Source organism: Salvelinus alpinus, chromosome 5, assembly GCF_045679555.1.
Source record: "Salvelinus alpinus chromosome 5, SLU_Salpinus.1, whole genome shotgun sequence".
Lineage (NCBI taxonomy): Eukaryota > Metazoa > Chordata > Actinopteri > Salmoniformes > Salmonidae > Salvelinus > Salvelinus alpinus.
The window spans coordinates 96428136-96453057 of record NC_092090.1 but is presented as its reverse complement, the minus strand read 5'-3'; the positions used below and the strand labels follow the sequence as shown (position 1 = coordinate 96453057).

Here is a 24922-nt window from a genome sequence, read left to right as displayed (position 1 = left end):
ACAGCCCTGTATGTGGAGTCTAAATGGGATATTATTACAGGTAAATGCCTTACAGCACTGTATGTGGTGTCTAAATGGGATATTATTACAGGTAACGGGTAAGCAATCACCACCTTCCGGAGACACCTGAAACCCCACCTCTTTAAGGAATACCTAGGATAGGATAAAGTAATCCTTCTAACCCCCCCCCCCCCCCTTAAAAGAGTTAGATGCACTATTGTAAAGTGGTTGTTCCACTGGATATCATAAGGTGAATGCACCAATTTGTAAGTCGCTCTGGATAAGAGCGTCTGCTAAATGACTTAAATGTAAATGTAAGCACAGCAGCTAGAGGTGGAGACCTTGGAAGTGAAAAATCCAGACAATGTTTTTATTAGCATCAGGATGTATGCAGTTGGTCGCTAAGGAGTAGACAGGCACAGTAGATTCACCTGGAAATGGCAGTGGTTCCCTTAGATTTCAGGTGCTAATACCTCTGATATCTCCCTCAAACTAAACAAAGCCAAATTCTTCAATCCCATTTTTGTTCCAGAGATGTGTCAAATAAAAAAAAAACGTCAACTGATTCTCATTGTCAGACAACCTGCTCATCTCCCCGTCTGATCACGTCACCAGAGACTGACTGCACAGAGCCTGATGCTCCTAACGTAAGCCTATAGTCAGTAGTCAACAGTCATCAACGTTGTTCCCGGTTGGGTAACGGGTATACAAAAGAATGTCATCAAGTCATAGGCGTCGTCTTGACCCAGTTAGCTGCATCAGTGTCATCCTGCAGTCGACTTGGACTGTGTCTGATATGGCTCCCTATTCCCTATTCTAGTGCACTATTTTTGATCAGAGTCATGTGGGAATATATTATAGAATAGGGAATAGGGTTCCATTTCAGACGAAGCCTAGGCGCAATATTATGTGACGATGTCTGATGCCCTCATTGTGATGTCATCAGAGCTCGTCGTGATGTCAGAGCTCATCGTGACGCGGCAGCTTGATGATGTCGTCAGAGCTCTTCGTGATGGCGTCTCATTAGCTTGACGATGTCGTCAGAGCTCTTCGTGATGGTGTCTCATTAGCTTGACGATGTCGTCAGAGCTCTTCGTGATGGTGTCTCATTAGCTTGATGATGTCATCAGAGCTCTTTGTGATGGTGTCTCATTAGCTTGATGATGTCGTCAGAGCTCTTCGTGATGGTGTCTCATTAGCTTGATGATGTCGTCAGAGCTCTTCGTGATGGTGTCTCATTAGCTTGATGATGTCGTCAGAGCTCTTCGTGATGGTGTCTCATTAGCTTGACGATGTCGTCAGAGCTCTTCGTGATGGTGTCTCATTAGCTTGATGATGTCATCAGAGCTCTTCGTCATGGTGTCTCATTAGCTTGATGATGTCGTCAGAGCTCTTCGTGATGGTGTCTCATTAGCTTGATGATGTCGTCAGAGCTCTTCGTGATGGCGTCTCATTAGCTTGATGATGTCGTCAGAGCTCTTCGTGATGGTGTCTCATTAGCTTGAAGATGTCGTCAGAGCTCTTCGTGATGGCGTCTCATTAGCTTGATGATGTCGTCAGAGCTCTTCGTGATGGTGTCTCATTAGCTTGATGATGTCGTCAGAGCTCTTCGTCATGGTGTCTCATTAGCTTGATGATGTCGTCAGAGCTCTTCGTGATGGCGTCTCATTAGCTTGATGATGTCGTCAGAGCTCTTCGTGATGGTGTCTCATTAGCTTGATGATGTCGTCAGAGCTCTTCGTGATGGCGTCTCATTAGCTTGATGATGTCGTCAGAGCTCTTCGTGATGGCGTCTCATTAGCTTGATGATGTCGTCAGAGCTCTTCGTGATGGTGTCTCATTAGCTTGATGATGTCGTCAGAGCTCTTCGTGATGGCGTCTCATTAGCTTGATGATGTCGTCAGAGCTCTTCGTGATGGTGTCTCATTAGCTTGATGATGTCGTCAGAGCTCTTCGTGATGGCGTCTCATTAGCTTGATGATGTCGTCAGAGCTCTTCGTGATAGTGTCTCAGCGGTTCTTGGCTGGGGAGAATGAAGACACCCTCCATAGCCTTCCAGTAGTTGTTCTGGTTGGCAGTGCCCATGCCGTGCACCTCCCTCTGCCCCCGGATGGGGTTGCCGTACTGCTCGCCCGTCACGCTCAGGAAGGCGTCGGTGCCGACGTGTTTGAAGCGCACCGCCTCGTCCCGCTCCCAGACGGAGCCGTCACACTGCACCCTCCACACGTCCAGGTCATCCCCCTCGCCGTTCTCACCGAACGCACTCACCTCCTGGAGAAAGAGAACAGGACAATGGCAGGTTGATAGACAGCATTGAAGGGAAGTGGTGTGTGTTTGTTAGCTGGTTGTGGGACAGTGACTAGCTAGAATTGTGTGTGTGTGTGTGTGTATTCCCACTGCCTCTATTACCTGGTTGTTGGGACAGTGACTAGCTAGAATTGTGTGTGTGTGTATTCCCACTGCATCTATTACCTGGTTGTGGGACAGTGACTAGCTAGAATTGTGTGTGTGTGTATTCCCACTGCCTCTATTACCTGGTTGTGGGACAGTGACTAGCTAGAATTGTGTGTGTGTGGGTATTCCCACTGCATCTATTACCTGGTTGTGGGACAGTGACTAGCTAGAATTGTGTGTGTGTGTGTATTCCCACTGCATCTATTACCTGGTTGTGGGACAGTGACTAGCTAGAATTGTGTGTGTGTGTATTCCCACTGCCTCTATTACCTGGTTGTTGGGACAGTGACTAGCTAGAATTGTGTGTGTGTGTATTCCCACTGCCTCTATTACCTGGTTGTGGGACAGTGACTAGCTAGAATTGTGTGTGTGTGTGTATTCCCACTGACTCTATTACCTGGTTGTTGGACAGTGACTAGCTAGAATTGTGTGTGTATTCCCATTGCCTCTATTACCTGGTTGTGGGACAGTGACTAGCTAGAATTGTGTGTGTGTGTGTATTCCCACTGCCTCTATTACCTGGTTGTGGGACAGTGACTAGCTAGAATTGTGTGTGTGTGTATTCCCACTGCCTCTATTACCTGGTTGTGGGACAGTGACGAGCTAGAATTGTGTGTGTGTGTGTATTCCCACTGCATCTATTACCTGGTTGTGGGACAGTGACTAGCTAGAATTGTGTGTGTGTGTGTATTCCCACTGCATCTATTACCTGGTTGTGGGACAGTGACTAGCTAGAATTGTGTGTGTGTGTATTCCCACTGCCTCTATTACCTGGTTGTTGGGACAGTGACTAGCTAGAATTGTGTGTGTGTGTATTCCCACTGCCTCTATTACCTGGTTGTGGGACAGTGACTAGCTAGAATTGTGTGTGTGTGTGTATTCCCACTGACTCTATTACCTGGTTGTTGGACAGTGACTAGCTAGAATTGTGTGTGTGTGTATTCCCACTGCCTCTATTACCTGGTTGTGGGACAGTGACTAGCTAGAATTGTGTGTGTGTGTGTATTCCCACTGCCTCTATTACCTGGTTGTGGGACAGTGACTAGCTAGAATTGTGTGTGTGTGTGTATTCCCACTGCCTCTATTACCTGGTTGTTGGACAGTGACTAGCTAGAATTGTGTGTGTGTATTCCCACTGCCTCTCTTACCTGGTTGTTGGACAGCGGCGAACTAAAGTGGTGTGTGTGGAGGTTGCGTCCCGTGGTCATGTGCGTGATGCGGATGGCCTGATCACACTGGATGGGCACGCCGCGTTGGCAGGTCCCGTTGGGCTTCCCCCGAATCCTCCAGTAACTGTTGGCATCATCTGCACTCTCGACGCCCGTCACAGACTGCTGCCCACTGCCTACAGTTTATAAAAGGAGTCAACAGATTTGCCTCAAACATCCATCTTGCCGTCATTCTTCTATTTCTGAGTCCAGAGTGTCAGTGAACTAAAAAGACATATACAGTCTCGTATCAAATATTTAGAGCACAAGGTTAAGTCCCCCAAAAACTTCACAGAATTTTGGGGTTTGATGTGCAAGATAGCAGCGACAGACAAGGTCATCCCGTTTCAGGTTCCTCGTCACATTGAGCACTATTCTTGTTGTTGTGGTGTTTCTTACATCATTTTTCTCATAACGTTTCTAGTATTATCACCTTCAGCAGAAAATGATTTTAGATATTAGATCGGCAGTCAAATTCAAACAGAAATTTGAAACTCAATTTATACACTGGATTCTTGACATAGCTCACTAACATATCTACTGCTGTACATACCATTTTCAGTAGGCTATATCTATTGTAAATTCATCCGGTGTATATATGTACAGATATATGCACTGTAACAGTAATCCAAATGCTATTTGGATTGTTAAATAGGATTAGTTTCAACATTTCTTGATTTCTTGTTGTTTTTGTGTGATTATTTGTGTACTTGTTTTGACGTTTAAATGCATTGTTAGGAGCTAGTGACAGAAGCATTTCACTGCACCCACTATAACATCAGCTGAACTGTGTACACGGCCAATAAACTTTTAATTTGATTGATGGTATATCACTAAAACGTCAGTTCCCGGAATAACTGGTTACTACTGTAATAGAGTACTGCATATGTTACAGCTAAAACCCTCTTCCTGTTGAAACCCTCTTCCTGTTGAAACCCTCTTCCTGTTGAAACCCTCTTCCTGTGGGTTCTATTGCTGCGCATTGGGTTACAGCAATCGGTGCAACTGATATGTATCGCAGGGGATGGCAAGATTTGCATCCAGCATAGTTTACATTTGACTGTAAATTACAACAGGCCTACTTCACGTCTAAATCAGTGGTTAAAAAGTGGAGGCAAATGTATCCAATAGACCGCACTAGAATGTAACCACCTGCTTATTCCATGGTTACAAATGTGTTTCACTATCGAGTGACGATACATTGTTTGTTGGAACAAATGTTCCACTCACCGATTGATACATCATTGTTGCGAGCTCGATTCTCGACCAGAGTCTAGTAGACTGTCGTCATATAGGCAAATCAATTAGCGTATTGTCATGACCATTTAAAGCCGTGATACTTCCCGGTTTAACGCAACATCTTTCCTCCAGACATGCAGCTATGAAATGGAGACCAACCGGTTTATGACTGTCAGTAGGGGATTTGTTACGCTGCGGTGCCTTGACTCAACGAAATCACTAAGATTGACCTTTATGGTGCATTTAAGATTACTGGGAACGCAGGGGAAAAAACGACGTCAAATCATGACTTCAGTGATCTTAAGGTCGGAGCTCTAGAAAGAGGCCCGAGTTCCAAACTTGGAATTCCGAGTTGTCCCACCGTTTCAAAACGATATTTCCAAATCGGAGCTAAATTGTCTTTAAACCTTTGAAGTAGTAATTCGGAGATTTCCAAGTTCCCAGTTGTTTTGAACGCAGCATTAAACTATTCCGTCAATAACTGGTGACGGTGGAGTTCTCTACTGATAATGATGGCTTACCTGAGCCGTATTTTACATCATGGGAGTGCAGCCGAACGTTGTGTCTCGTGTTCAGCAATTTCACGAGCGAACCGCAGGTGACGTAGTTAAACTCCGACTCCCGACCCTCGCATTTGGACCACAAAAGAACGACCAAAAATGATTTGATTAAAACGCGGAGAGTGTAAATTAATCCCATTGTTCTGTGTCTATTGACATAATCGAGAGCGAGAGGATATAGCGCGAGAGGACAAGGCACTTTCAAACAGTAGTGCTTATGTAAACCAATCAGAGCTTGACAAGTCCCTGATCACGGAAGTAAAGGATAACACATGCTGATCAGTTATTGGTTGAAGCACATGTGAGGTCTTGCATATTTGATAAATTAATTATGAAGCGGAAATGAAATTATTGCCAGAAAATCGTCGTCACTATTTACCACAGTAACAACATAACCCTAATCCCATTGCTAACCTTAATTCCTACCTTACATTTTTACAATATATACCACAATATTCCACTGTGGTAACTAGTGGAAACAGAAAACTACTGCTGATACAAGATGTATACATTGTTGCAACACAGGATTCCCTTATATGGTCTTTGATATGTATTTGTGTTGATCGTAATCGAATTTGAGTGTATTGTGTGGCCAACCATGTCATTCAAGGATTTAGGCTATAGAAAAATTTAGTAGGCTAGGTTGTCTTCTCTTCTCTTTCCTCCATCTGCACTCTGAAGAGATGGAGATTAAGGAGAGCAGGGGACAAGGAATTGAGACAAGGAGTGGAACCCACATCAAACAACTGTGATGCACCCCTAGTGGTCTCCAATTGATCAAACACATGGGCCTCATATTCCTCATTCTTCCTTCCTATAACTCTTGCTTAATGTCAACAACAGGTTGGACAGGTTGTTCTGGGAGAGGTATATCCCCTTCCTGCTCTGTCTGTTGAGGTTAGACAGGGTGTTCTGGGAGAGGCCTATCTCCCTCCTGCTCTGTCTGTTGAGGTTGGACAGGGTGTTCTGGGAGAGGTCTATCTCCCTCCTGCTCTGTCTGTTGAGGTTGGACAGGGTGTTCTGGGAGAGGTCTATCTCCCTCCTGGTCTGTCTGTTGAGGTTGGACAGGGTGTTCTGGGAGAGGTCTATCTCCCTCCTGCTCTGTCTGTTGAGGTTGGACAGGGTGTTCTGGGAGAGGTCTATCTCCCTCCTGGTCTGTCTGTTGAGGTTGGACAGGGTGTTCTGGGAGAGGTCTATCTCCCTCCTGGTCTGTCTGTTGAGGTTAGACAGGGTGTTCTGGGAGAGGTCTATCTCCCTCCTGGTCTGTCTGTTGAGGTTGGACAGGGTGTTCTGGGAGAGGTCTATCTCCCTCCTGGTCTGTCTGTTGAGGTTGGACAGGGTGTTCTGGGAGAGGTCTATCTCCCTCCTGGTCTGTCTGTTGAGGTTGGACAGGGTGTTCTGGGAGAGGTCTATCTCCCTCCTGCTCTGTCTGTTGAGGTTAGATAGGGCATCCTGCAGGATCCCTCTCAGAGACCACGGAAGCTGCTGCTCACTGGAGGAAGACAGCCAGTGTATCTGTGACGAGGGGTCTGGCCAAGCTTCTGTGAAAATAGGAAGAGAAATCCATGATCTATTAGGAAGCCTAACTACAGTCTGGTTTAAATCAGGAGTAATCAAACCTCCTCCTGGTGAGCTACTGTGTTTGCAGGCTTTTTCTCCGGCCCTGCATAAACACACCACATATTGCAAAACATATTGCATGTAACAAACAGTTACATGACCTACAGCATGGTCAAGTAAGGTAACGTTTCTGACATTTTCGGACTACTAAAAACAACTATTTATTTAGAACCACATGGAGTTTTAACGAAAGTCTAAAAAAAAACAGGGGGCTGCCTCCACTATTCCAGCACCTTTTCAACTTCAACATTTCAACATCATTAAATCTTAGTCTAATACAGCGACAACTAAAAGATACCCAAAAACTATTCAGTCCAATCGACGTAAGCTAAATATGATGTGGCTGTCCAGGGTTCTGATTTCTGTGCGTGCGTGCAAGTAGAAAAAACATGATGACTCATCCTACTTGTAGAGAAAGGCTAGTGCCATTCTCCTCTTTCATGTTGCCTAAACGGTCTATGACTCTGTCATACAGTACACTTTTAGTTTTTGTTGTCCTAGGCTACCTGGCTAAAATGCTTGCTCGCTATCCTAACGTTCATGTGCATCGATACGCCAGCCCAGCTAGTTAACATTAGCATACTACATCTAGCTAGCTAGCTACATATAGAATTCATGGTTGGATCAGAATCGCCGTCATAATCATTGGCCAGTACGAAGAATTAAGTACAACCACAAGTCCAAATCCCTATCTCCATCCATGGCCGATTTTAGCTACAATTCAAGTTTGTTTCTGTCAATAATGAAGTTTGGCTTGTGATGTGATTGGTCTGAAACCAAATCCAAACCGGTGCACCAAGACCTTTCAGTTTAGTTCAATGCTGATTGGCTATTATTTTATACTTCATTTATCAAGGGAGGCCAAATGCTCGCTGGCTTCCCTTAGCATTTAATGCTATGGGCGGCAACAATGTCATAGTCTTTCTGACCAGACAGCATCAGATACGCTACACATAGTGAGACAGAGGGGCGCTGTTTCATTCGACCGGATGATTTAATCTGTGAGAGAAATTAAGTTTCTTGGAAATTGAAGGACATTTCTGAAACACAGAGAGACGAAAAAGAAATCATTTTGTATGGTTTTTTTTTTTTAAATCTTTTTTTTTCTTGGTAATTTTTTTTGGGGAAGCCTAGCTTACCTTGACAACCATGAATACACGTCACAGACACACACACGTGCACGCACACACACACACACACACACACACACACACACACACACACACACACACACACACACACACACACACACACACACACACACACACACACACAGTTTATGCATTCTGCCTTTGCATCAGCATGGGTATCAAAGGCAATCAGATTTGAACACTCACGTTGCTCTATTTTCAGAGTGGATGACGACTGCTCCTATGGAATCTCCCCCGTGTTTTCTGTGCGCTGATTGGTCGAGGGGTCCAGATCCGTGGAGGAGAGCCCGGCGAGTGATTGATTGGCGTCAACCGCCGAAGTCCCAGCCGTTACATTCAAACAAGATACATTTGTCACCTTGTCTGACGTTGTGTTATTTTGATCGGGGAGGGCAGGTTTAAGGGACCCCGTCTGCCTTTCTGGCCTGAAGAAGTTTCAGCGGGACTTTTGACATGAGCCTCTCTAGCAAGGAAAAGCTTTTAAGCTCCTCTTTCAGGGTACAGCGCCATAGGGTCGCAGAGATCAACGATGGGGGACTGGGCTCGGGCAGAGGAGCCTGAGGTTCTGTTAAACAGAACCATGTCTTCGTCGGACTCCATCCATTTCTGGTTCGCGTCCAACAGTTTTAGATTTCTGAAGAGGACGCATTTCAGATTCGGTCAAGTCAGATATGAGAAAGTTGAGTCCACTGTTTGCATCGAAGTCTGAGTTTCCTGCTCCCTCAATTCTCTTCAGAATAGATGTGCAGAATCCAGACGTTATAACGGCCTGTAACAAGCTTACTGTTCTTTAAATGAAGGCTATGTAGGCCTCGTAAGTTTTTTGGAAACAAAATATGTGAGGCCTACTATTGCAAACTCTGAACTCTGTCAAGCCCACTAGCCTACTTGCCCAATCACATGCGTCAGTGATTACACAAATGCATAATGGAACAATATAATTAAATAATTATTACGTTGGCTAATTGTGCATCAGTCCATTAGGCTGCTATGTCATTGAGAATGAACAAAGTCGTTGTTTGACCCGCTGTTGAAAACAAAATGTTAGTCAAAAAGAAATGTGAGATAAAGTCTAGCTGATTTTTATAGTGGAGATCAAGTTTATACATTTCTTGGCTGGGCTGATGAGACAGTGGATTGAGCAGTCAGATGGAACCAGATGGAACAGAGTAAATAGGCATTTCATGGTCATAGAGTTGGGTCACTTCTGGAATAGACACTGACTGGAAGGCGGTTTTAACCAATCAGCATTCACGATTAGACACACCCGTTGTATAAAGAACAGAATAGAATAGATGATTATGTCATAGACTCCTGTGTCAACTTTAAACAGTCATTGGCCAGCTGGGGCAATGTGACATGGGAAAGGAAACGCTGTGTAGCCAGTGGTATTCATAATGGAAGAAAGGTTTCACAAGAGCCTGGCGCAGTACGGGGATAGGTCTTATTACCATTTATGAATGTTTTATGTGATGATCCGTCTGTGTTTGATGAGTAGGCCCTTGGCTAGGAAAAGGCTAAAAGTATTTTTAGACCACCAAATTGCATGCCTTGATTGAATAGGGCAAATGATTTACACATAGTTATTTACTCAAATAGCTATGCGACATGTGCAGAATATTTCATTCTTCTCCTCAAACTAAATGAAAACCATACGTAGGCTTAACAAGAGGAGGCTGGTGAGGGGAGGACGGCTCATAACAATGGCTGGAACGGAGCACATGGAACGGCATCAAACACCTGGAAACCATGGAAACCGTGTGTTTGATGTAGTTTATACCATTCCAATGATTCTGCTCCAGCCATTACCACAAGCCCATCCTCCCCAATTAAGGTGCCACCAACCTCCTGTGGTAGGTTATAGAGAGAAATACACTGAACAAAAATACAGTGGGGTAATTGTGTGTAGATTGATGACAAAAAAAAACAACAATTTAATACATTTTCGCACAAGGTTGTAACGTAACAAAATGTGGGAAAAGTGAAGGGGTCTGAATACTTTCCGAATGCGCTGTATGAACGCAACATGTAAACGGTTGATTCCCATGTTTCATGAGCTGAAATAAAATATTCCAGAAATGTTCCATACACACAAAAAGCTTATTTCTCTCAAATGTTGTGCACACATGTATTTACATCCCTGTTAGTGAGCATTTCTCCTTTTCCAAGATAATCCATCCACCTGACAAATGTGGCATATGAAGAAGCTGATTAAACGGCATGATCCTTACACAGGTGCACCTTGTGCAGGGACCAATAAATAAAAGGCCACTCTAAAATGTGCAGTTTTGTCACACAACACAATGCCACAGATGGCTCAAGTTTTGAGGGAGTGTGCAATTGGCATGCTGACTGCAGGAATGTCCAGCAGAGCTGTTACCAGAGAATGTAATTTAAATTTCTCCGCCATAAGCCGCCTCCAACATTGTTTTAGAGAATTTGGCAGTACGTCCAACCGGCGTCATAACCGCAGACCACGTGTATGGCTTAATGTGGGCGAGCGGTTTGCTGAGGTTAACGTTGTGAACAGAGTGCCCCATGGTGGCGGTGGGGTTATGGTATGGGCAGGCATAAGTTACAGACATCAAACAGAATTGCATTTTATAGATGGCAATTTGAATGCACAGAGATATCCTGACAAGATCCTGAGGCCCACTGCAGTGCCATTCATCCACCGCCATCACCTCATGTTTCAGCATGATAATGGACGGCCAAATGTCTCAAGGATCTGTACACAATTCCTGGAAGCAAGAATTTATTTCTATATGTTTTGTTATGTTTAGCTCACATAATATAATGTAAAAGTATGCATGAAGGTGTCTGTAGTAGAATAAACGTGTCAAAACAAATCTAGACATTTATAAATGCATTTATAAATATATAGCTCCCAAAATATTTTTTTACAATGGAGGAGTACCAAGATGGCTGCGCATGCTTCAAAACAGCGGCCCCTGTAAATCATCTAGGGATCATACACGTCATTGCTTCTAACACACGTCACATGAAATACCATTTCAATCCACTAGAGGTTGCGTTAATCCGAAAAAGTAGGTTACGGATTTCATTGCAGTTTCGAGTCAGTCGGAAGAGCTTGGTATTTGTTCTCGTTTTGACTCTCCGGCTTCGGACATAAATGGACAAACACGTGTCTTAAAAATGGGTAAGACGCGTCTTTTCACTCTTTAGAGCCTATATGACACATAGGCTATGGATCAATTCGACTTGATTCCATTATCTATTGTATATTATGTATGCTACTGAAAGAGAGGCAGATTGCAGTTAACCTCCTCGCATATTCTAAATAGATGATGCTTGTTTGCATTAGTCTCCCATATTCGTTGAAACAAGTGTAAATTGTAGGCCTATTTCTTAAATGTCCATACATTTCTAGGTATACTATGGCGATTGCCTCTAAGATTAGGCAGTAAAAGTGACCATTGTGACTGTTTTCCACTAATGAGTTGAGTTGCCTTCCTGTGTGTTGGTTTGACAACTAGCTGGCGGCTGCTGCTAGCTGGAAACCCAGTTTATAGAGGCAATCGGCTATAATCAGGACAGGCTGTTATGGGTCTATACAACAATCGATCAAAGAGGGCAAGCAACATGTTTTATTTTTCTAATCCGGGTTTACAAATGATCTGATCATAGAGGAGGAATTTGACCGTTCTTATTCGACATAGAATAGAAGCTTTGATCAGGTTTCCACTTCGAACAGGGAACATTAGTTTGTGTTCTCGTCCCTGACAGTGTCTTGTTCACGTGATGATCACGTTCAATAAATATCTAGAGTCCACCGGTGATGTGTCACAAGCTGGTGAATTGAACATCCTTAACATTGTTGCAGCTCAGTGCTGGGGTCACAGACGTCAATTCAACGCATATTCCACGTTGGTTCAACGCAATTCCGTTGAAATGACGTGTGGACAACGTTGATTCAACCAGTGCATCTCCTGTGCTGTGTCACTTTTTCCATCAGCGTCCAGCGATAATGCCTCAACCCAAAGTCAAGCTGGTGGTGACCGGAGATGATTTTGGGTACTGTCCAAAAAGGAACCAGGGGATAGTGGATTGTTTCCAAGCCGGGGGAATTTCTAATGTGTCCCTTCTGGTTAACGCCTCCTCGGCGAAAGAAGCGACAGAGTTGGCCAAAAGGTAAGTAGGCTTCATATAGTAAAGTACAATGTTTACTTCCATAGCTAATAGGATGTTTAATAGCCTACTGAACACTTACAAGATGCCCTTAAAACACAACACTTCCATGCAGCTATGACTTTTTCCATAGCAGGTTAGGAGAATTTATGCTGCAGGTTGGGATAATTCACCTAGCAATTTAGGAGAATTAGGTTAAGGTTAGGAAAAGGGTTCGGGTTAGCAGAAATGCTCTCTTAACCTGTTACGAAAAGTCACTTGTGTTGAAGTGGTGTTTTTTTTTTTTTTTTTTTAGATAGTCCCGATAAATTACTGTAAATCGGTTTAAAAATACAGTAACTTCCTGATAGGTGACATTCAGTTCACTTTCACTTGTTGTGTTTTTAGTGATTGTGTATTGAATAATTCATGCAATCAGGAAAGGTGTTATACATTTGAAACCTCATATTTCCTGTATTTTGTCCAATCAGTGTTCTTCTCTTGCCAAGCATGTACCAGCTCATATTACTGTCCATCTATGATGTCAGACACTATAGGGTTTGGTTTCCCGTACCCATGGAAATCCTAGTCCAGGACTAAAAAGCACTTTCAATTGAAAATCTCTATTGACCATGCTTCCTTAGTCAAAGACCAGGCTTACCTTGAGTCCGGAAAACTGACCCCTAATTTCCTGATTTCCCATCTTCCTCCGCAGACATCACATTCCCATCGGCCTCCATGCCAACCTCTCAGAGGGTCTACCAGTCAGCCAGGGTCTGAAACGAGGCTCCACTCTCCTCAACAATGATGGGTTCTTCCATGGGAAGATGGGTTTCAGAAAGGCATTACAGAGTGGCCGGGTCAACATGACAGAGGTAGGCTTCTTTCTTAACAACATAGTTGAGGTGGGGCAGGTATTTTTCATTTTTCATATTCGGGCATTTCCACGGTAACAGAGTGATGCTGAGACTTAGATTGTTCACTTTAAAATGTATGTCGGAACAAAAACAGGCGTTGAGCTTCAGACCAGACTCACAGCACTGAGCTTCAGACCAGACTCACTCAACTGTTGTTTAATAACAGGTTAGCTATCAGAGTGTGATCTGAGAGAGTGTTGTTTAATAGCAGGTTAGCTATCAGAGTGTGATCTGAGAGAGTGTTGTTTAATAGCAGGTTAGCTATCAGAGTGATCTGAGAGAGTGTTGTTTAATAGCAGGTTAGCTATCAGAGTGATCTGAGAGAGTGTTGTTTAACCTCTCTGGTACAAGTGGGACGCTAGCGTACCACCTCGACAACAGCCGATGAAATTGCAGGGCGCCAAATTCAAAACAACAGAAATCTTTTAATTAAAATTCCTCAAACATACAAGTATTATACACAATTTTAAAGATAAACTTCTTGTAAATCCAACCACAGTGTCCGATTTCAAAAAGGCTTTACTGCGAAAGCACACCATGCGATTATGTTAGGTCAGCGCCTAGCCACAGAAAACCAAACAGCCATTTTCCAGCCAAGGAGAGGGCTCACAAAAGTCAGAAATAGCGATTAAATTAATCACTAACCTTTGATCTTCATCAGATGGCACTCCCAGGACTCCGTGTTAGACAATAAATGTGTGTTTTGTTCGATAAAGTTAATCTTTATGTCCAAAAACCTCATTTGAAATTTGCGCGTTATGTTCAGAAATGCCTTGTCTCAAACAAACATCCGGTGAAAGTGCAGAGAGCCACATCAAATTACAGAAATACTCATCATAAACATTGATCTAAGATACAAGTGTTTAATATACAATTAAAGATAAACTTCTCCTTAATGCAACCGCTGTGTCAGATTTCAAAAAGGCTTTACAGCAAAAGCACACCATGCGATTATGTTAGGTCAGTGCCTAGCCACAGAAAACCATACAGCCATTTTCCAAACAAGGAGGTGTCACAAAAGTCAGAAATAGTATTAAAATGAATCACTTACCTTTGATGATCTTCATCTGATGGCACTCCCAGGTCTCCATGTTAGACAACAAATGTTTGTTTTGTTCGATAAAGTTAATCTTTGTCCAAATTCCTCTGTTTTGTTGGTGCGTTTAGTTCAGAAATCCAAAGGCACAATGTGCGCTCTCAACATCAAGACGAAAAGTTAAAAAAGTACAATAAAAGTTAGTAGAAACATGTCAAACGATGTGTAAAATCAATCCTCCGGTTGTTTTTGTCATAAATAATGAATAATGTTTCAACCGGACAAAAGCTTCGTCAATAGGAAAGGAGAAGCAATAAAGGCGCGTTCCCGATCAGGCGCATGACTGATGTCTGGAAATGTCCACTGTCCTCTCATTTAAAGTGCTGTATCTCCCTCATTTTCAGAGTAAAAGTCTGAAACAATGCCTAAAGACTGGCCACATGTAGAGGAAGCCACAGAGCTCGTGAACTGGGTCCTAAGTCTTTGTTTGGTGGATAGGCTTTCAATGGAAAAGCAGCCTTTCAAAATAATAGTACTTCCTGGTTGGATTTTCCTCCGGTTTTCGACCTGCCATATCAGTTCTGTTATACTCAGACATTATTTTAACAGTTTTGGAAATGTTAGAGTGTTTTCTATCCAAATCTACTAATTATATGCATATCCTTCATAGCTTCTGGGCCTGAGTAGCAGGCAGTTTAATTTGGGCACGCTTTTCATCCAAAATTCCAAATGCTGCCCCCTACCCTAGGGAAGTTAAAAGCAGGTTAGCTATCAGAGTGTGATCTGAGAGAGTGTTGTTTAATAACCTACCTAGTTGAATCAAAGGAATTCTCTCTGATTTGCTCCAGCAGTCACCTGTTTTGTAAAGCATAATAGTTCTATTTCTGTTTAGCCCATACTGACGCAGAACCCGTATTCAAAAAGTGTCTCAGAGTAGGAGTGCTGATCTGGGATCAGGTCCCGTTGTACCCAGCCTGGGTACCAGTCTGTTTTGAGATGTCATTCCTCTCCTTGTCATGCTAAACACAGAATACAAGGAGTGGGATGTTAGCACAACAGGTCCTGGATTTCAGGCTACCTTGTACCTTCATTACAATCTAAAAGGGCAAAACTGACCTGAGAACTGCACGCTTCATGAATATTGGTTCTGACAGCTTCTGTGATGGATACTGTTTGTGGTTAGGGAAGTTTCCAGTTACATCTGGTATTGTTTGTGATATAAACAGAGCGTCTTGGAAGAGGGCTGTATGTCTGTGGAGATCTTGGTCACATTGAGTTGTACTAAGACTGTAGAGGATTTGTACTGAGACTGGAGAGGATTTGTACTGAGACTGTACAGGAGTTGTACTGAGACTGTAGAGGAGTTAGGAAGAGACACAGGATAGAAAGGAGGGTGTAAACATGAGCATGTACATGTTTGGATGGGGATGTTCGGGGTGAAGAGGCACTGTTGGTGCCATGTTGTTTAACTGGCCCACACAGCATGACAATATACGCCATACGTCAATACGCCATATAAGAGGCTTTCAAAAACTCACCCACTATGTTGACTTATCCAACTGTCTTTTACAATGTGATGATTTATAAAGAAATATACTCAGGAGTAACTGGTATTTTTTTTAAGTGCTTGAGGCCTTCGACTTTACAGTAAACCAAAGCAACTCCCTGTTTTTCATACGTGGAACTCAGGTGTTCGTTCCCGATCTACTGGGAACAGTTTTTGCGTAACACTCATGTTTTTTTTCTGTTTTGTGGAGGGTGTGTGTTTGTTCCTTATCAGGTGTGTGTGTTTCAGCTGTTCACTATCCTTAGGGTGTGTGTTTGTCCCTCAAACTGGATCATTATATATTTACATTCTCCCTGTGGCACATGGTTATCTTTCAGGTGTGTGCTTTCACATTGTGTGTGTTTGTGTGTGTGTGTGTGTGTGTCAGGTGGAGCTGGAGCTGAGGGCTCAGGTGAGGCTGTTTGGAGAGCTGATGGGTCATCTACCCTGTCACATGGACGGGCACCAACACATTCATGTGCTGCCAGGTATGACGACATAACATTACTAGAAAGGTGTGTGTGTTCTTGTGCTCATTGCGTAAACATTTTATTGTGTGAGGTCTTACGCAATAGAACTGTGTGTGTCACCAATGTTCATATTCTGAACCTCAACCACGTCTCCCCTCTGACTGACATATTCTGAACCTCAACCACGTCTCCCCTCTGACATATTCTGAACCTCAACCACGTCTCCCCTCTGACATATTCTGAACCTCAACCACGTCTCCCCTCTGACATATTCTGAACCTCAACCACGTCTCCTCTCTGACATACTCTACTGAGGACACTGATGACACTCTGATGACACTCTGATGACACTCTGATGACACTGCGGAACTCTTCCTCTTCATTGTCATGAAGCACATGACCCCGGGGTTTTACACCACATGATGAGTCACAGAATCATGTGGTTTTGTTAACAACATGGTAGCAACACAACATGACAACAACATGGTAGCAACACAACATGACAACACCATGGTAGCAACACAACATGACAACAACATGGTAGCAACACAACATGACAACAACATGGTAGCAACACAACATGACAACAACATGGTAGCAACACAACATGACAACAACATGGTAGCAACACAACATGACAACACCATGGTAGCAACACAACATGACAACAACATGGTAGCAACACAACATGACAACAAAATGGTAGCAACACCACATGACAACAACATTGCGTGTGTGTCAGAGGTGTGTGAGGTGTTTGCCCAGGTGCTGTCTGACTGTGGGATCTCCTACACACGTGTTCCTGTGGAGCGTGGTCTACACTCGTGTCCCTGGCTGTCCCCTGTCCTCAGAGACTTCTACATGCAGGTAGAGAAGGACGCGCTGGAGTCTATCCCCGTGTTCAGACGACATGGCATCAGGTAGGAGACAAACTGAAATCCCTGTAGTAGTGAATGTCATGAGAATCTCTTCATGATCCATACTGTTTACAGTATATCCCGGTACAGTATTAGAAAGGTGGCACGTTCCTTTCAGACTAAACACTTGAAGATTACCTTGAGGCACATAAAGTGATATTATTGTCCTGTTCGTCTCACTTGTCCTGGGTGATTTCAATCATGCAATGAGAGAAGATAGTGTTTTTGTTTCTCTCGGGTACGGTTAAAAGTTTAAAAAAATATTTCCATGAGCTGAAAATGACCTTCTCTCTCTCCCAGATGGCCTGATGTCTATCTAGGTTTGACCACCATGGGTCACAACATGTCAGTCCCCAATCTCAGACGAGCCTTCAGCCATGCCCTGGAACTAGACCTGGATGTCTCACTGTCGCCCCCTGGGGGTGAAAGTAAAAATAGGAAAAACACAACGGAGAGCCCCGTGCTGACGGCAGAGCTCATGGTGCACCCTGGGTACCCCAGCCACCCCCAGGAGGGAGGGTGTGGGGAGGGGCCGGACGACTTCTCCCAGTCGGCTGACAGGCAGCAGGAGTTGACCACCCTGAAGGACCCAGCCCTACTGGCCTTCTACACCCAGGAGAGAGTCCAACTCTGTGCCTTCAGGGACCTCTGAGGCCCCTGCACCCCTCGCGCTCAGGGGTAGGGTTGTTGAATTCCCAAAACTTTTATCTGGTGTTTCATAAATCTCAATTGAAGAATTTGAAGATTCACTCGCTGCTTATTCCCAGAATTCTCCAACTGGGATTTTTTTTAAAACCCAGAGCATTTTGGGAAAGTTTTGTGATCCTACCTCTGAGTCCCCCACTCAGGGGTCACGTTCCAATATCCACACTTACTGCCACACTAACTATCCAATACATGGCTTCCCGAGGCCGGTGGGAGGAGCTATAGGAGGACGGGCTCATTGTAATGGCTGGAATAGAACGGAGTCAAACGTGGATTCTATATGTTTGATGTGTTCGATACCGTTCCATGAATTCCATTCCAACCATTACAATGAGCCCGTCCTCCTATAGCTCCTCCCAACAGCCCCCTCTTATGGCTTTGTTCTGAGCATTTAGAACACATTTCCTAATACATGGCTTCATTCTGAGTGGTAAAGCTTCTGTAGATATTGGAATTGGACTCCTCTGCTGCTCTTTCATTGGTGCAACCTTACCTCCAAGCCACCAGGCGGCGCCACTATTTTCTGTGAAGCACAATCCTATTTTTGACAGTGTTTATTACAGACGAGGCAGTTGTTTTCCAATCATCTCAGGTGAGAGAGACAAGCACAAAAATCACTATGCTCTCTCTCATCCCAAAGCTAACCTCAAATCAGCTGATCACACAAGAAGGCGTCAACAGAAGAGTAACTGCCAAAAGAGAGCGGCCCAAATAGGGCTTGCCTATAGCATATTATATTTTAAACATTTGCATGTAGTCTATCTAGGTCTTTAATGTCCTCGTTTTAAAATAACAATCCTGTATATATTTCTTAATTTGTGTGTCACACTATTTATTTAATTATGTTCTTAGGATATCACAAGCAGCAGAATGGTCTGAAATGCCCAACTGACTATAATGGCTGTATGAATAAATGAAAAGTGACAGAAAACCTCATTCTTGCATGAAGTATTTTGGTTTGATATGAGGGTTTCCTACGTTTGAAGCGTTACAGGACTCATCTGCTACTGTGGGGGGGAAGAGGTTACTAAAAGGTGAGTTGGGACTCGGTAGTAGCATGTCTTACTCCGTTTGGATCAACTGACAATGTTTTTTTTGTTATTTACTAGGTTGGTCACGAGTAACCCCTCAATCACCTTGAATCACAGTATATGAAAAATAGTTTTTCCAACTAAAACAGCAACGCAAGTCAAGTCAATGCACCCAATATTAATATACTCAAATTTAACTTCAAACTGAGTAATTGAGCTACACACAAGCCCCGTCAGAGACTTTGGGATTACGCAGAAGCAGCTGAGGGGGGAGGCTAGCCTACGAAGCAAGCAAACTCATGTCACTCACGGCTAGTGAAAGAGATTTGCGTCAGTTCAAATCTGGCATCAGGACAAAATGTGATTCCGAGTCACCGAATATATTTTAAGTATTTTAATTAAACTCAAACGATAAATGGTAAATGCAATTTTCGTATATACGGGTTCACTGTATCTCCGCGCAGGGTAGATCAGAGAACTGTGGAATGTACTCAAATAGTAGTTTTTATACTATGACAATTTTATTTCCAACTCTTCCAGTTAGCCTATCATAGTAGAGTTTTAGCATGGTTAATACTCTTGCTCCTCCTTTGTGGGCCCCCGGACTTGTCCAAGCCCCTTGGCGCTTTTTCTTTGTCCACATCTGGTTGCTGGGTAGAGTAGCTCCGTCTTGTGTCTCCCCCTGATTCTTCACTCAAACAATTCCTAATATGGTACTGAACAGTCTCTCAACCTTCCTGGTTGGCCTAGAGTGATGCACCCCTCCCCTCTCCAGACTGTCCACAGCTTTTATGGCCTGTGTTGGTCAGTCCTTACACACCTACACACACACACCCCTCTGTATTGTTTGTTTGTGTGTGTAACAAAACAATATTCATCTTCAAACAATATGCTAACAGGCTATAGTGCATAAACATAAATCCTAACACTAGTCGAACACCGAACTCTTCATTGAGACAATGCTGAAACATCAATCCATGGAAGAGTCAGTGCCGCCACATTTTCATTTGTGTCAAAATCAAACAAAAGCTATTGTGCAAATTCAGCAGACCATGGTTTGAAGTGCCCTCTAAATTTTGTACAACGTTATAAACGTATCATTATTGCCGTCTTTGGTTATCACAAGCAACGTTTTTTCCAGGTCCTAATTTATTGAAGTCACAAGTTCCGAGTCCCAAGTAGAACCACTGAGGTATTATAACAGAGACTGCGTCCAAGATGTTCGACTATTATTTTCAAGGTAATCTACTCACGTTCCCATACTCTTACTCATGAAAATCAATATCTGGTTTGCATCCGGTCTATACCTGAGCAATATGGCACGGGGGGTGTGGTATATGGCCAAACACCGCGTTCTGTCATGCATAAGAACAGCCCTTAGCCGTGGTATAATGGCCATATACCACAACCCCCGAGGTGACTTATTGCTATTATAAACTAGTTACCAACTAATTAGAACAGTAAAAATAAATGTTTTGTTATACCCGTGGTATATGGTCTGATATACCACAGCTGTCAACCAATCAGCATTCAGGGCTCGAACCAACCAGCCAGTTTATAAAGACCATTATCACATGCGCACTAGCACTCAGTGTGCACAGGGAGCAGTGTACTACGTCATGGAAAAACATTGCAGACATTGGATGAATATAAATTGTTAATATCCTCAGCAGTGAATAAAATTTGGCCTCTGCAATTATTTGACTAATTCAATGGATGTTTTGCTCACAAAGGTGATGACTAAAAGAGTCTTATTAGGAATTTTCTAATCTGACTACTCGAGTGATGCACGGGGTGACTCATAACCCCCAGTCCCTGCAGCCAGTCCCCGCAGCCAGTCCCTGCAGCCAGTCCCTGCAGCCAGTCCCCGCAGCCAGTCCCCGCAGCCAGTCCCCGCAGCCAGTCCCTGCAGCCAGTCCCTGCAGCTATATCCGTGGGTGGCGGGTTTAGGGTCATGAAATATTATTGTTGAGTCATTTTAACAAATTTCTACTTCCTTTACAACCAGTCAAACTGATGTCCTTTGGATATTTTGCACAGAAAATCTTTCGGGTATTATTTTTGTTATTGCATTTTCTCCCCGGTCCCTAAACATCTTAGCTTCGCAAAGGAAGCAAAGATGACAGAGAACTTTACCAATGTCAACTACACTAAACGAAAATATAAACGCAACATGTAAAGTGTTGGTCCCATGTTCCATGAGCTGAAATAAAAGATCCCAGAAATGTTCCATACGCACAAAGAGCTTGTTTCTATACCAAGATAATCCATCCACTTGACCGGTGTGGCATATCAAGAAGCTGATTAAACAGCATGATCATTACACAGATGAACCTTGTGCTGGGAACAGTCAAAGGCCACTCTAGAATATCCAGTTTTGTCAAATATCACAATGCCACAGATGTCTCTAGTTTTGAGGGAGCTTGCAATTGGCATGTTGACTGCAAGAATGTCCACCAGAGCTGTTTTCAAGAAGAATGTCTACACAAACTGTCAGAAACCATCTCAGGGAAGCTCATCTGCACGCTTGTCGTCAGCTCATCTGTGTGCTCGTCGTCACACTTTATATTTTGCGTTTATATTTTTGTTCAGTGTTGGCGGACCAAATAAAATAACATCGTAGCAGTTGTCCCGAGGCAGATGAACACCTTGCCCAGGCCCTAAACACGGTCCACTAACCTTTTGGCAATGTGGGAGCATAAACTTCCCGAACGATGCACAGTGGACACTGGTGTTGTCTCCAGAACCCCCAGCAGTGACAAAGCTTTCGTGACATACCCAGGAACATTTTGCAACGCAGTCATTTTCTCTCCAAGCACGGGGAAAGGGTCAGAGCATACCCTCTCCTCTCCAGGCTCCAGAGAGATCTGTCATAATCAATTCAGTGTCAATCAATGTCGGGATGAAAACCTCACACACCCCAATCATAGGGCAGACACCATAGCGACAGCAGAGGAGCAGGAAGGAGAACGTTCGGCCTCCAACACTGCGTCCTCACCAGGGCCCAACTGGTAGGCTAAACTTCACCCCGCCATTTTAAATCAAAATATTACAGGTGGAGGCCTACCACAGAGATGATAAGTGTTTTTTAACGCTACCTAACTGCCCCAGAGGCATCTCATAGCAACAAGCTCAAATCAAATGTTATTGGTCACGTACACGTGTTTAGCAGATGTTATTGTGGGTGTAGCGAAACGCTTGTGTTTCTAGCTCCAACAGTGCAGTAATATCTAACAATTTCACAACAATACACACAAATCTAAAGTAAAGGAATGGAATTAAGAATATATAAATATTTGGAAGAGCAATTTCAGAGCGGCATAGACTAAGGTACAGTAGAATAGAATACAGTATATACATATGAGATGAGTAATGCATAGACTACGATACAGTAGAATAGAATACAGTATATACATATGAGATGAGTAATACATAGACTAAGATACAGTAGAATAGAATAGAATACAGTATATACATATGAGATGAGTAATAAATAGACTAAGATACAGTAGAATAGAATAGAGTATATACATATGAGATGAGTAATGCAAGATATGTAAACATTATTAAAGTGACTACTTGTTCCATTATTAAAATGGCCAATGATTTCAAGTCTTTGCATATAATGTTAAACAAATCAAAATATATTTTATATTGTGATTCTTCAAAGTAGTCACCCTTTGCCTTGATGACAGCTTTGCACACTCTTGGCATTCTCTCAACCAGCTTCATGAGGTAGTCACCTGGAATGCATTTCCATTAACAGGTGTGCCTTGTTAAAAGTTAATTTGTGGACTTTATTTCCTTCTTAATGCGTTTGAGCCAATCAGTTGTGTTGTGACAAAGTAGTGGTAGTATACAGAAGATAGCCCTATTTGGTAAAAGACCAAGTCCATATTATGGCAAGAACAGCTCAAATAATCAAAGAGAAACAACAGTCCATCATTACTTTAAAACATGAAGGTCAGTCAATACAGAAAATTTCAAGAACTTTTAAAGTTTCTTCAAGTGCAATCGCAAAAACCATCAACCGCTATGATGAAACTGGCTCTCATGAGGACCGCCACAGGAAAGGAAGACCCAGAGTTACCTCTGCTACAGAGGATAAGTTCATTAGAGTTAACTGCACCTCAGATTGCAGCCCAAATAAATGTTTCACAGAGTTCAAGTAACAGACACATCTCAACATCAACTGTTCAGAGGAGACTGCGTGAATCAGGCCTTCATGGTTGAAATTCTCCAAAGAAACCACTACACTACTAACGGACACCAATAATAAGAAGAGACTTGCTTGGGCCAAGAAACACGAGAAATGGACATTAGACCGTTGGAAATCTGTCCTTTGGTCTGATGAGTCCAAATTTGAGATTTTTGGTTGTAACCGCCGTGTCCTTGTGAGACGTAGAGTAGGTGAAGGTGTGATGGTCCGTGGGTGCTTTGCTGGTGACACTGTCTGTGATTTATTTAGTATTCAAGGCACACTTAACCAGCATGGCTACAACAGCATTCTGGAGCGATACACCATCCCCTCCTTTGTTTTTCAACAGGACAATGACCCAACACACCTCCAGGTTGTGTAAGGGCTATTTTACCAAGAAAGAGAGTGATGGAGATGACCATCAGATGACTTGGCCTCCACAATCACCCAACCCCAACCCAATTGAGATGATTCGGGATGAGTTGGACCGCAGAGTGAAGGAAAAGCAGTCAACAAGTGCTCCGCATATGTGGGAACTCCTTCAAGACTGTTGGAAAAGCATTCCAGGTGACTACCTCATGAACCTGGTTGAGAGAATGCAAAACTGTCATCAAGGCAAAGGGTGGCTACTTTGAAGAATCTCAAATATAAAATATATTTTGATTTGTTTAACACTTTTTTTTGTTTACTACATGATTCCATATGTGTTATTTCATAGTTTTGATGTCTTCACTATTATTCCTCAATGTAGAAAATAGTACAAATATAGAAAAACCCTTGAGCAGATGTGTCCAAATGTCTCACTGGTACTATATAACCAGTAGCCACCCAAACTAAGCCTAACTGAAATATGAAAATAATCTATGAAACCGCCATGTTGCCTATTATTGTTCTGGCAAAGATGCCTCTGTAGTAGATTTCTAAACTGTATAACAGATCTCCTCTGTTTTTGCCAGGCAAAACCGAAGAAAATGAAGCAAGCGGTTTCTGGTCAGGTATCTCTGGTCAGGTATCTCTGGATATGAGCACTCACTTTAGTGCGCCAATCCTGATTGGTCAAACAATAATCAATACACAACTTGTTGGGTTCTGAAGCAATACCGTAGGCCATCATTAGAAACCAGATCAAATAGGCAAAGTTATATACACTTAGTGGACAGTTTATTAGGTACACACATATTGTACTGTATTGGACAGTTTATTAGGTACATACATATTGTACTGTATTGGACAGTTTATTAGGTACACACATATTGTACTGTATTGGACAGTTTATTAGGTACACACATATTGTACTGTATTGGACAGTTTATTAGGTACACACATATTGTACTGTATTGGACAGTTTATTAGGTACACACATATTGTACTGTATTGGACAGTTTATTAGGTACACACATATTGTACTGTAGTGGACAGTTTATTAGGTACACACATATTGTACTGTAGTGGGCAGGAATATTTTTGACGTGTAAATACAGTATATATGATACTATGAATACCACACGTGACTAGTAATGAGAATAAGCAATTCGCCTATTAAAATGTTTATCTGACTCCATAAAGATGATTTAGCAATATGCAAGAGACTATAGTTGAGTTGAATTTTGTATTTATTTATTTAACCTTTATTCAACTAGGCAAGTCAGTTAAGAACAAATTCTTATTTTACAATGACGGCCTACCCAGGGCCAAACCCTAACCCGGACGACGCTGGGCCAATTGTGCGCCACCCTATGGGA

The 24922-nt window shown here is 43.0% G+C and overlaps 2 protein-coding genes across 2 annotated transcripts; one reads left to right on the top strand and one right to left on the bottom strand.

Moving 5' to 3' along the window:
• Window positions 1-356: 356 nt before the first annotated feature.
• sdf2l1 (stromal cell-derived factor 2-like 1) lies at window positions 357-5709 on the bottom strand. The gene is made up of 3 exons (XM_071404299.1): window positions 5423-5709; window positions 3603-3799; window positions 357-2271 (listed from the first exon to the last, which is right to left on the bottom strand). Exons 1-3 carry the CDS (start codon window positions 5598-5600, stop codon window positions 1987-1989), a joined length of 660 nt encoding a protein of 219 aa, XP_071260400.1. The 5' UTR covers window positions 5601-5709; the 3' UTR covers window positions 357-1986.
• Window positions 5710-11263: 5554 nt separating this feature from the next.
• ydjc (YdjC chitooligosaccharide deacetylase homolog) lies at window positions 11264-18887 on the top strand. The gene is made up of 6 exons (XM_071404298.1): window positions 11264-11392; window positions 12209-12384; window positions 13076-13235; window positions 16248-16347; window positions 17072-17249; window positions 17547-18887. Exons 2-6 carry the CDS (start codon window positions 12221-12223, stop codon window positions 17896-17898), a joined length of 954 nt encoding a protein of 317 aa, XP_071260399.1. The 5' UTR covers window positions 11264-11392; window positions 12209-12220; the 3' UTR covers window positions 17899-18887.
• Window positions 18888-24922: the final 6035 nt, after the last annotated feature.

Bases quoted from the DNA above. Each gene is read 5' to 3' on its own strand.
- sdf2l1 (XM_071404299.1), bottom strand. From the start codon at position 5,600: ATGGGATTAATTTACACTCTCCGCGTTTTAATCAAATCATTTTTGGTC. The intron at 3,800-5,422 runs GTAAGCCATCAT...TATAAACTGTAG, and splicing joins TGATGTAAAATACGGCTCAG to GCAGTGGGCAGCAGTCTGTG. The intron at 2,272-3,602 runs GTAAGAGAGGCA...CTCTTTCTCCAG, and splicing joins CGCCGCTGTCCAACAACCAG to GAGGTGAGTGCGTTCGGTGA.
- ydjc (XM_071404298.1), top strand. From the start codon at position 12,221: ATGCCTCAACCCAAAGTCAAGCTGGTGGTGACCGGAGATGATTTTGGG. The intron at 16,348-17,071 runs GTATGACGACAT...CGTGTGTGTCAG, and splicing joins ACACATTCATGTGCTGCCAG to AGGTGTGTGAGGTGTTTGCC. The intron at 17,250-17,546 runs GTAGGAGACAAA...TCTCTCTCCCAG, and splicing joins TTCAGACGACATGGCATCAG to ATGGCCTGATGTCTATCTAG.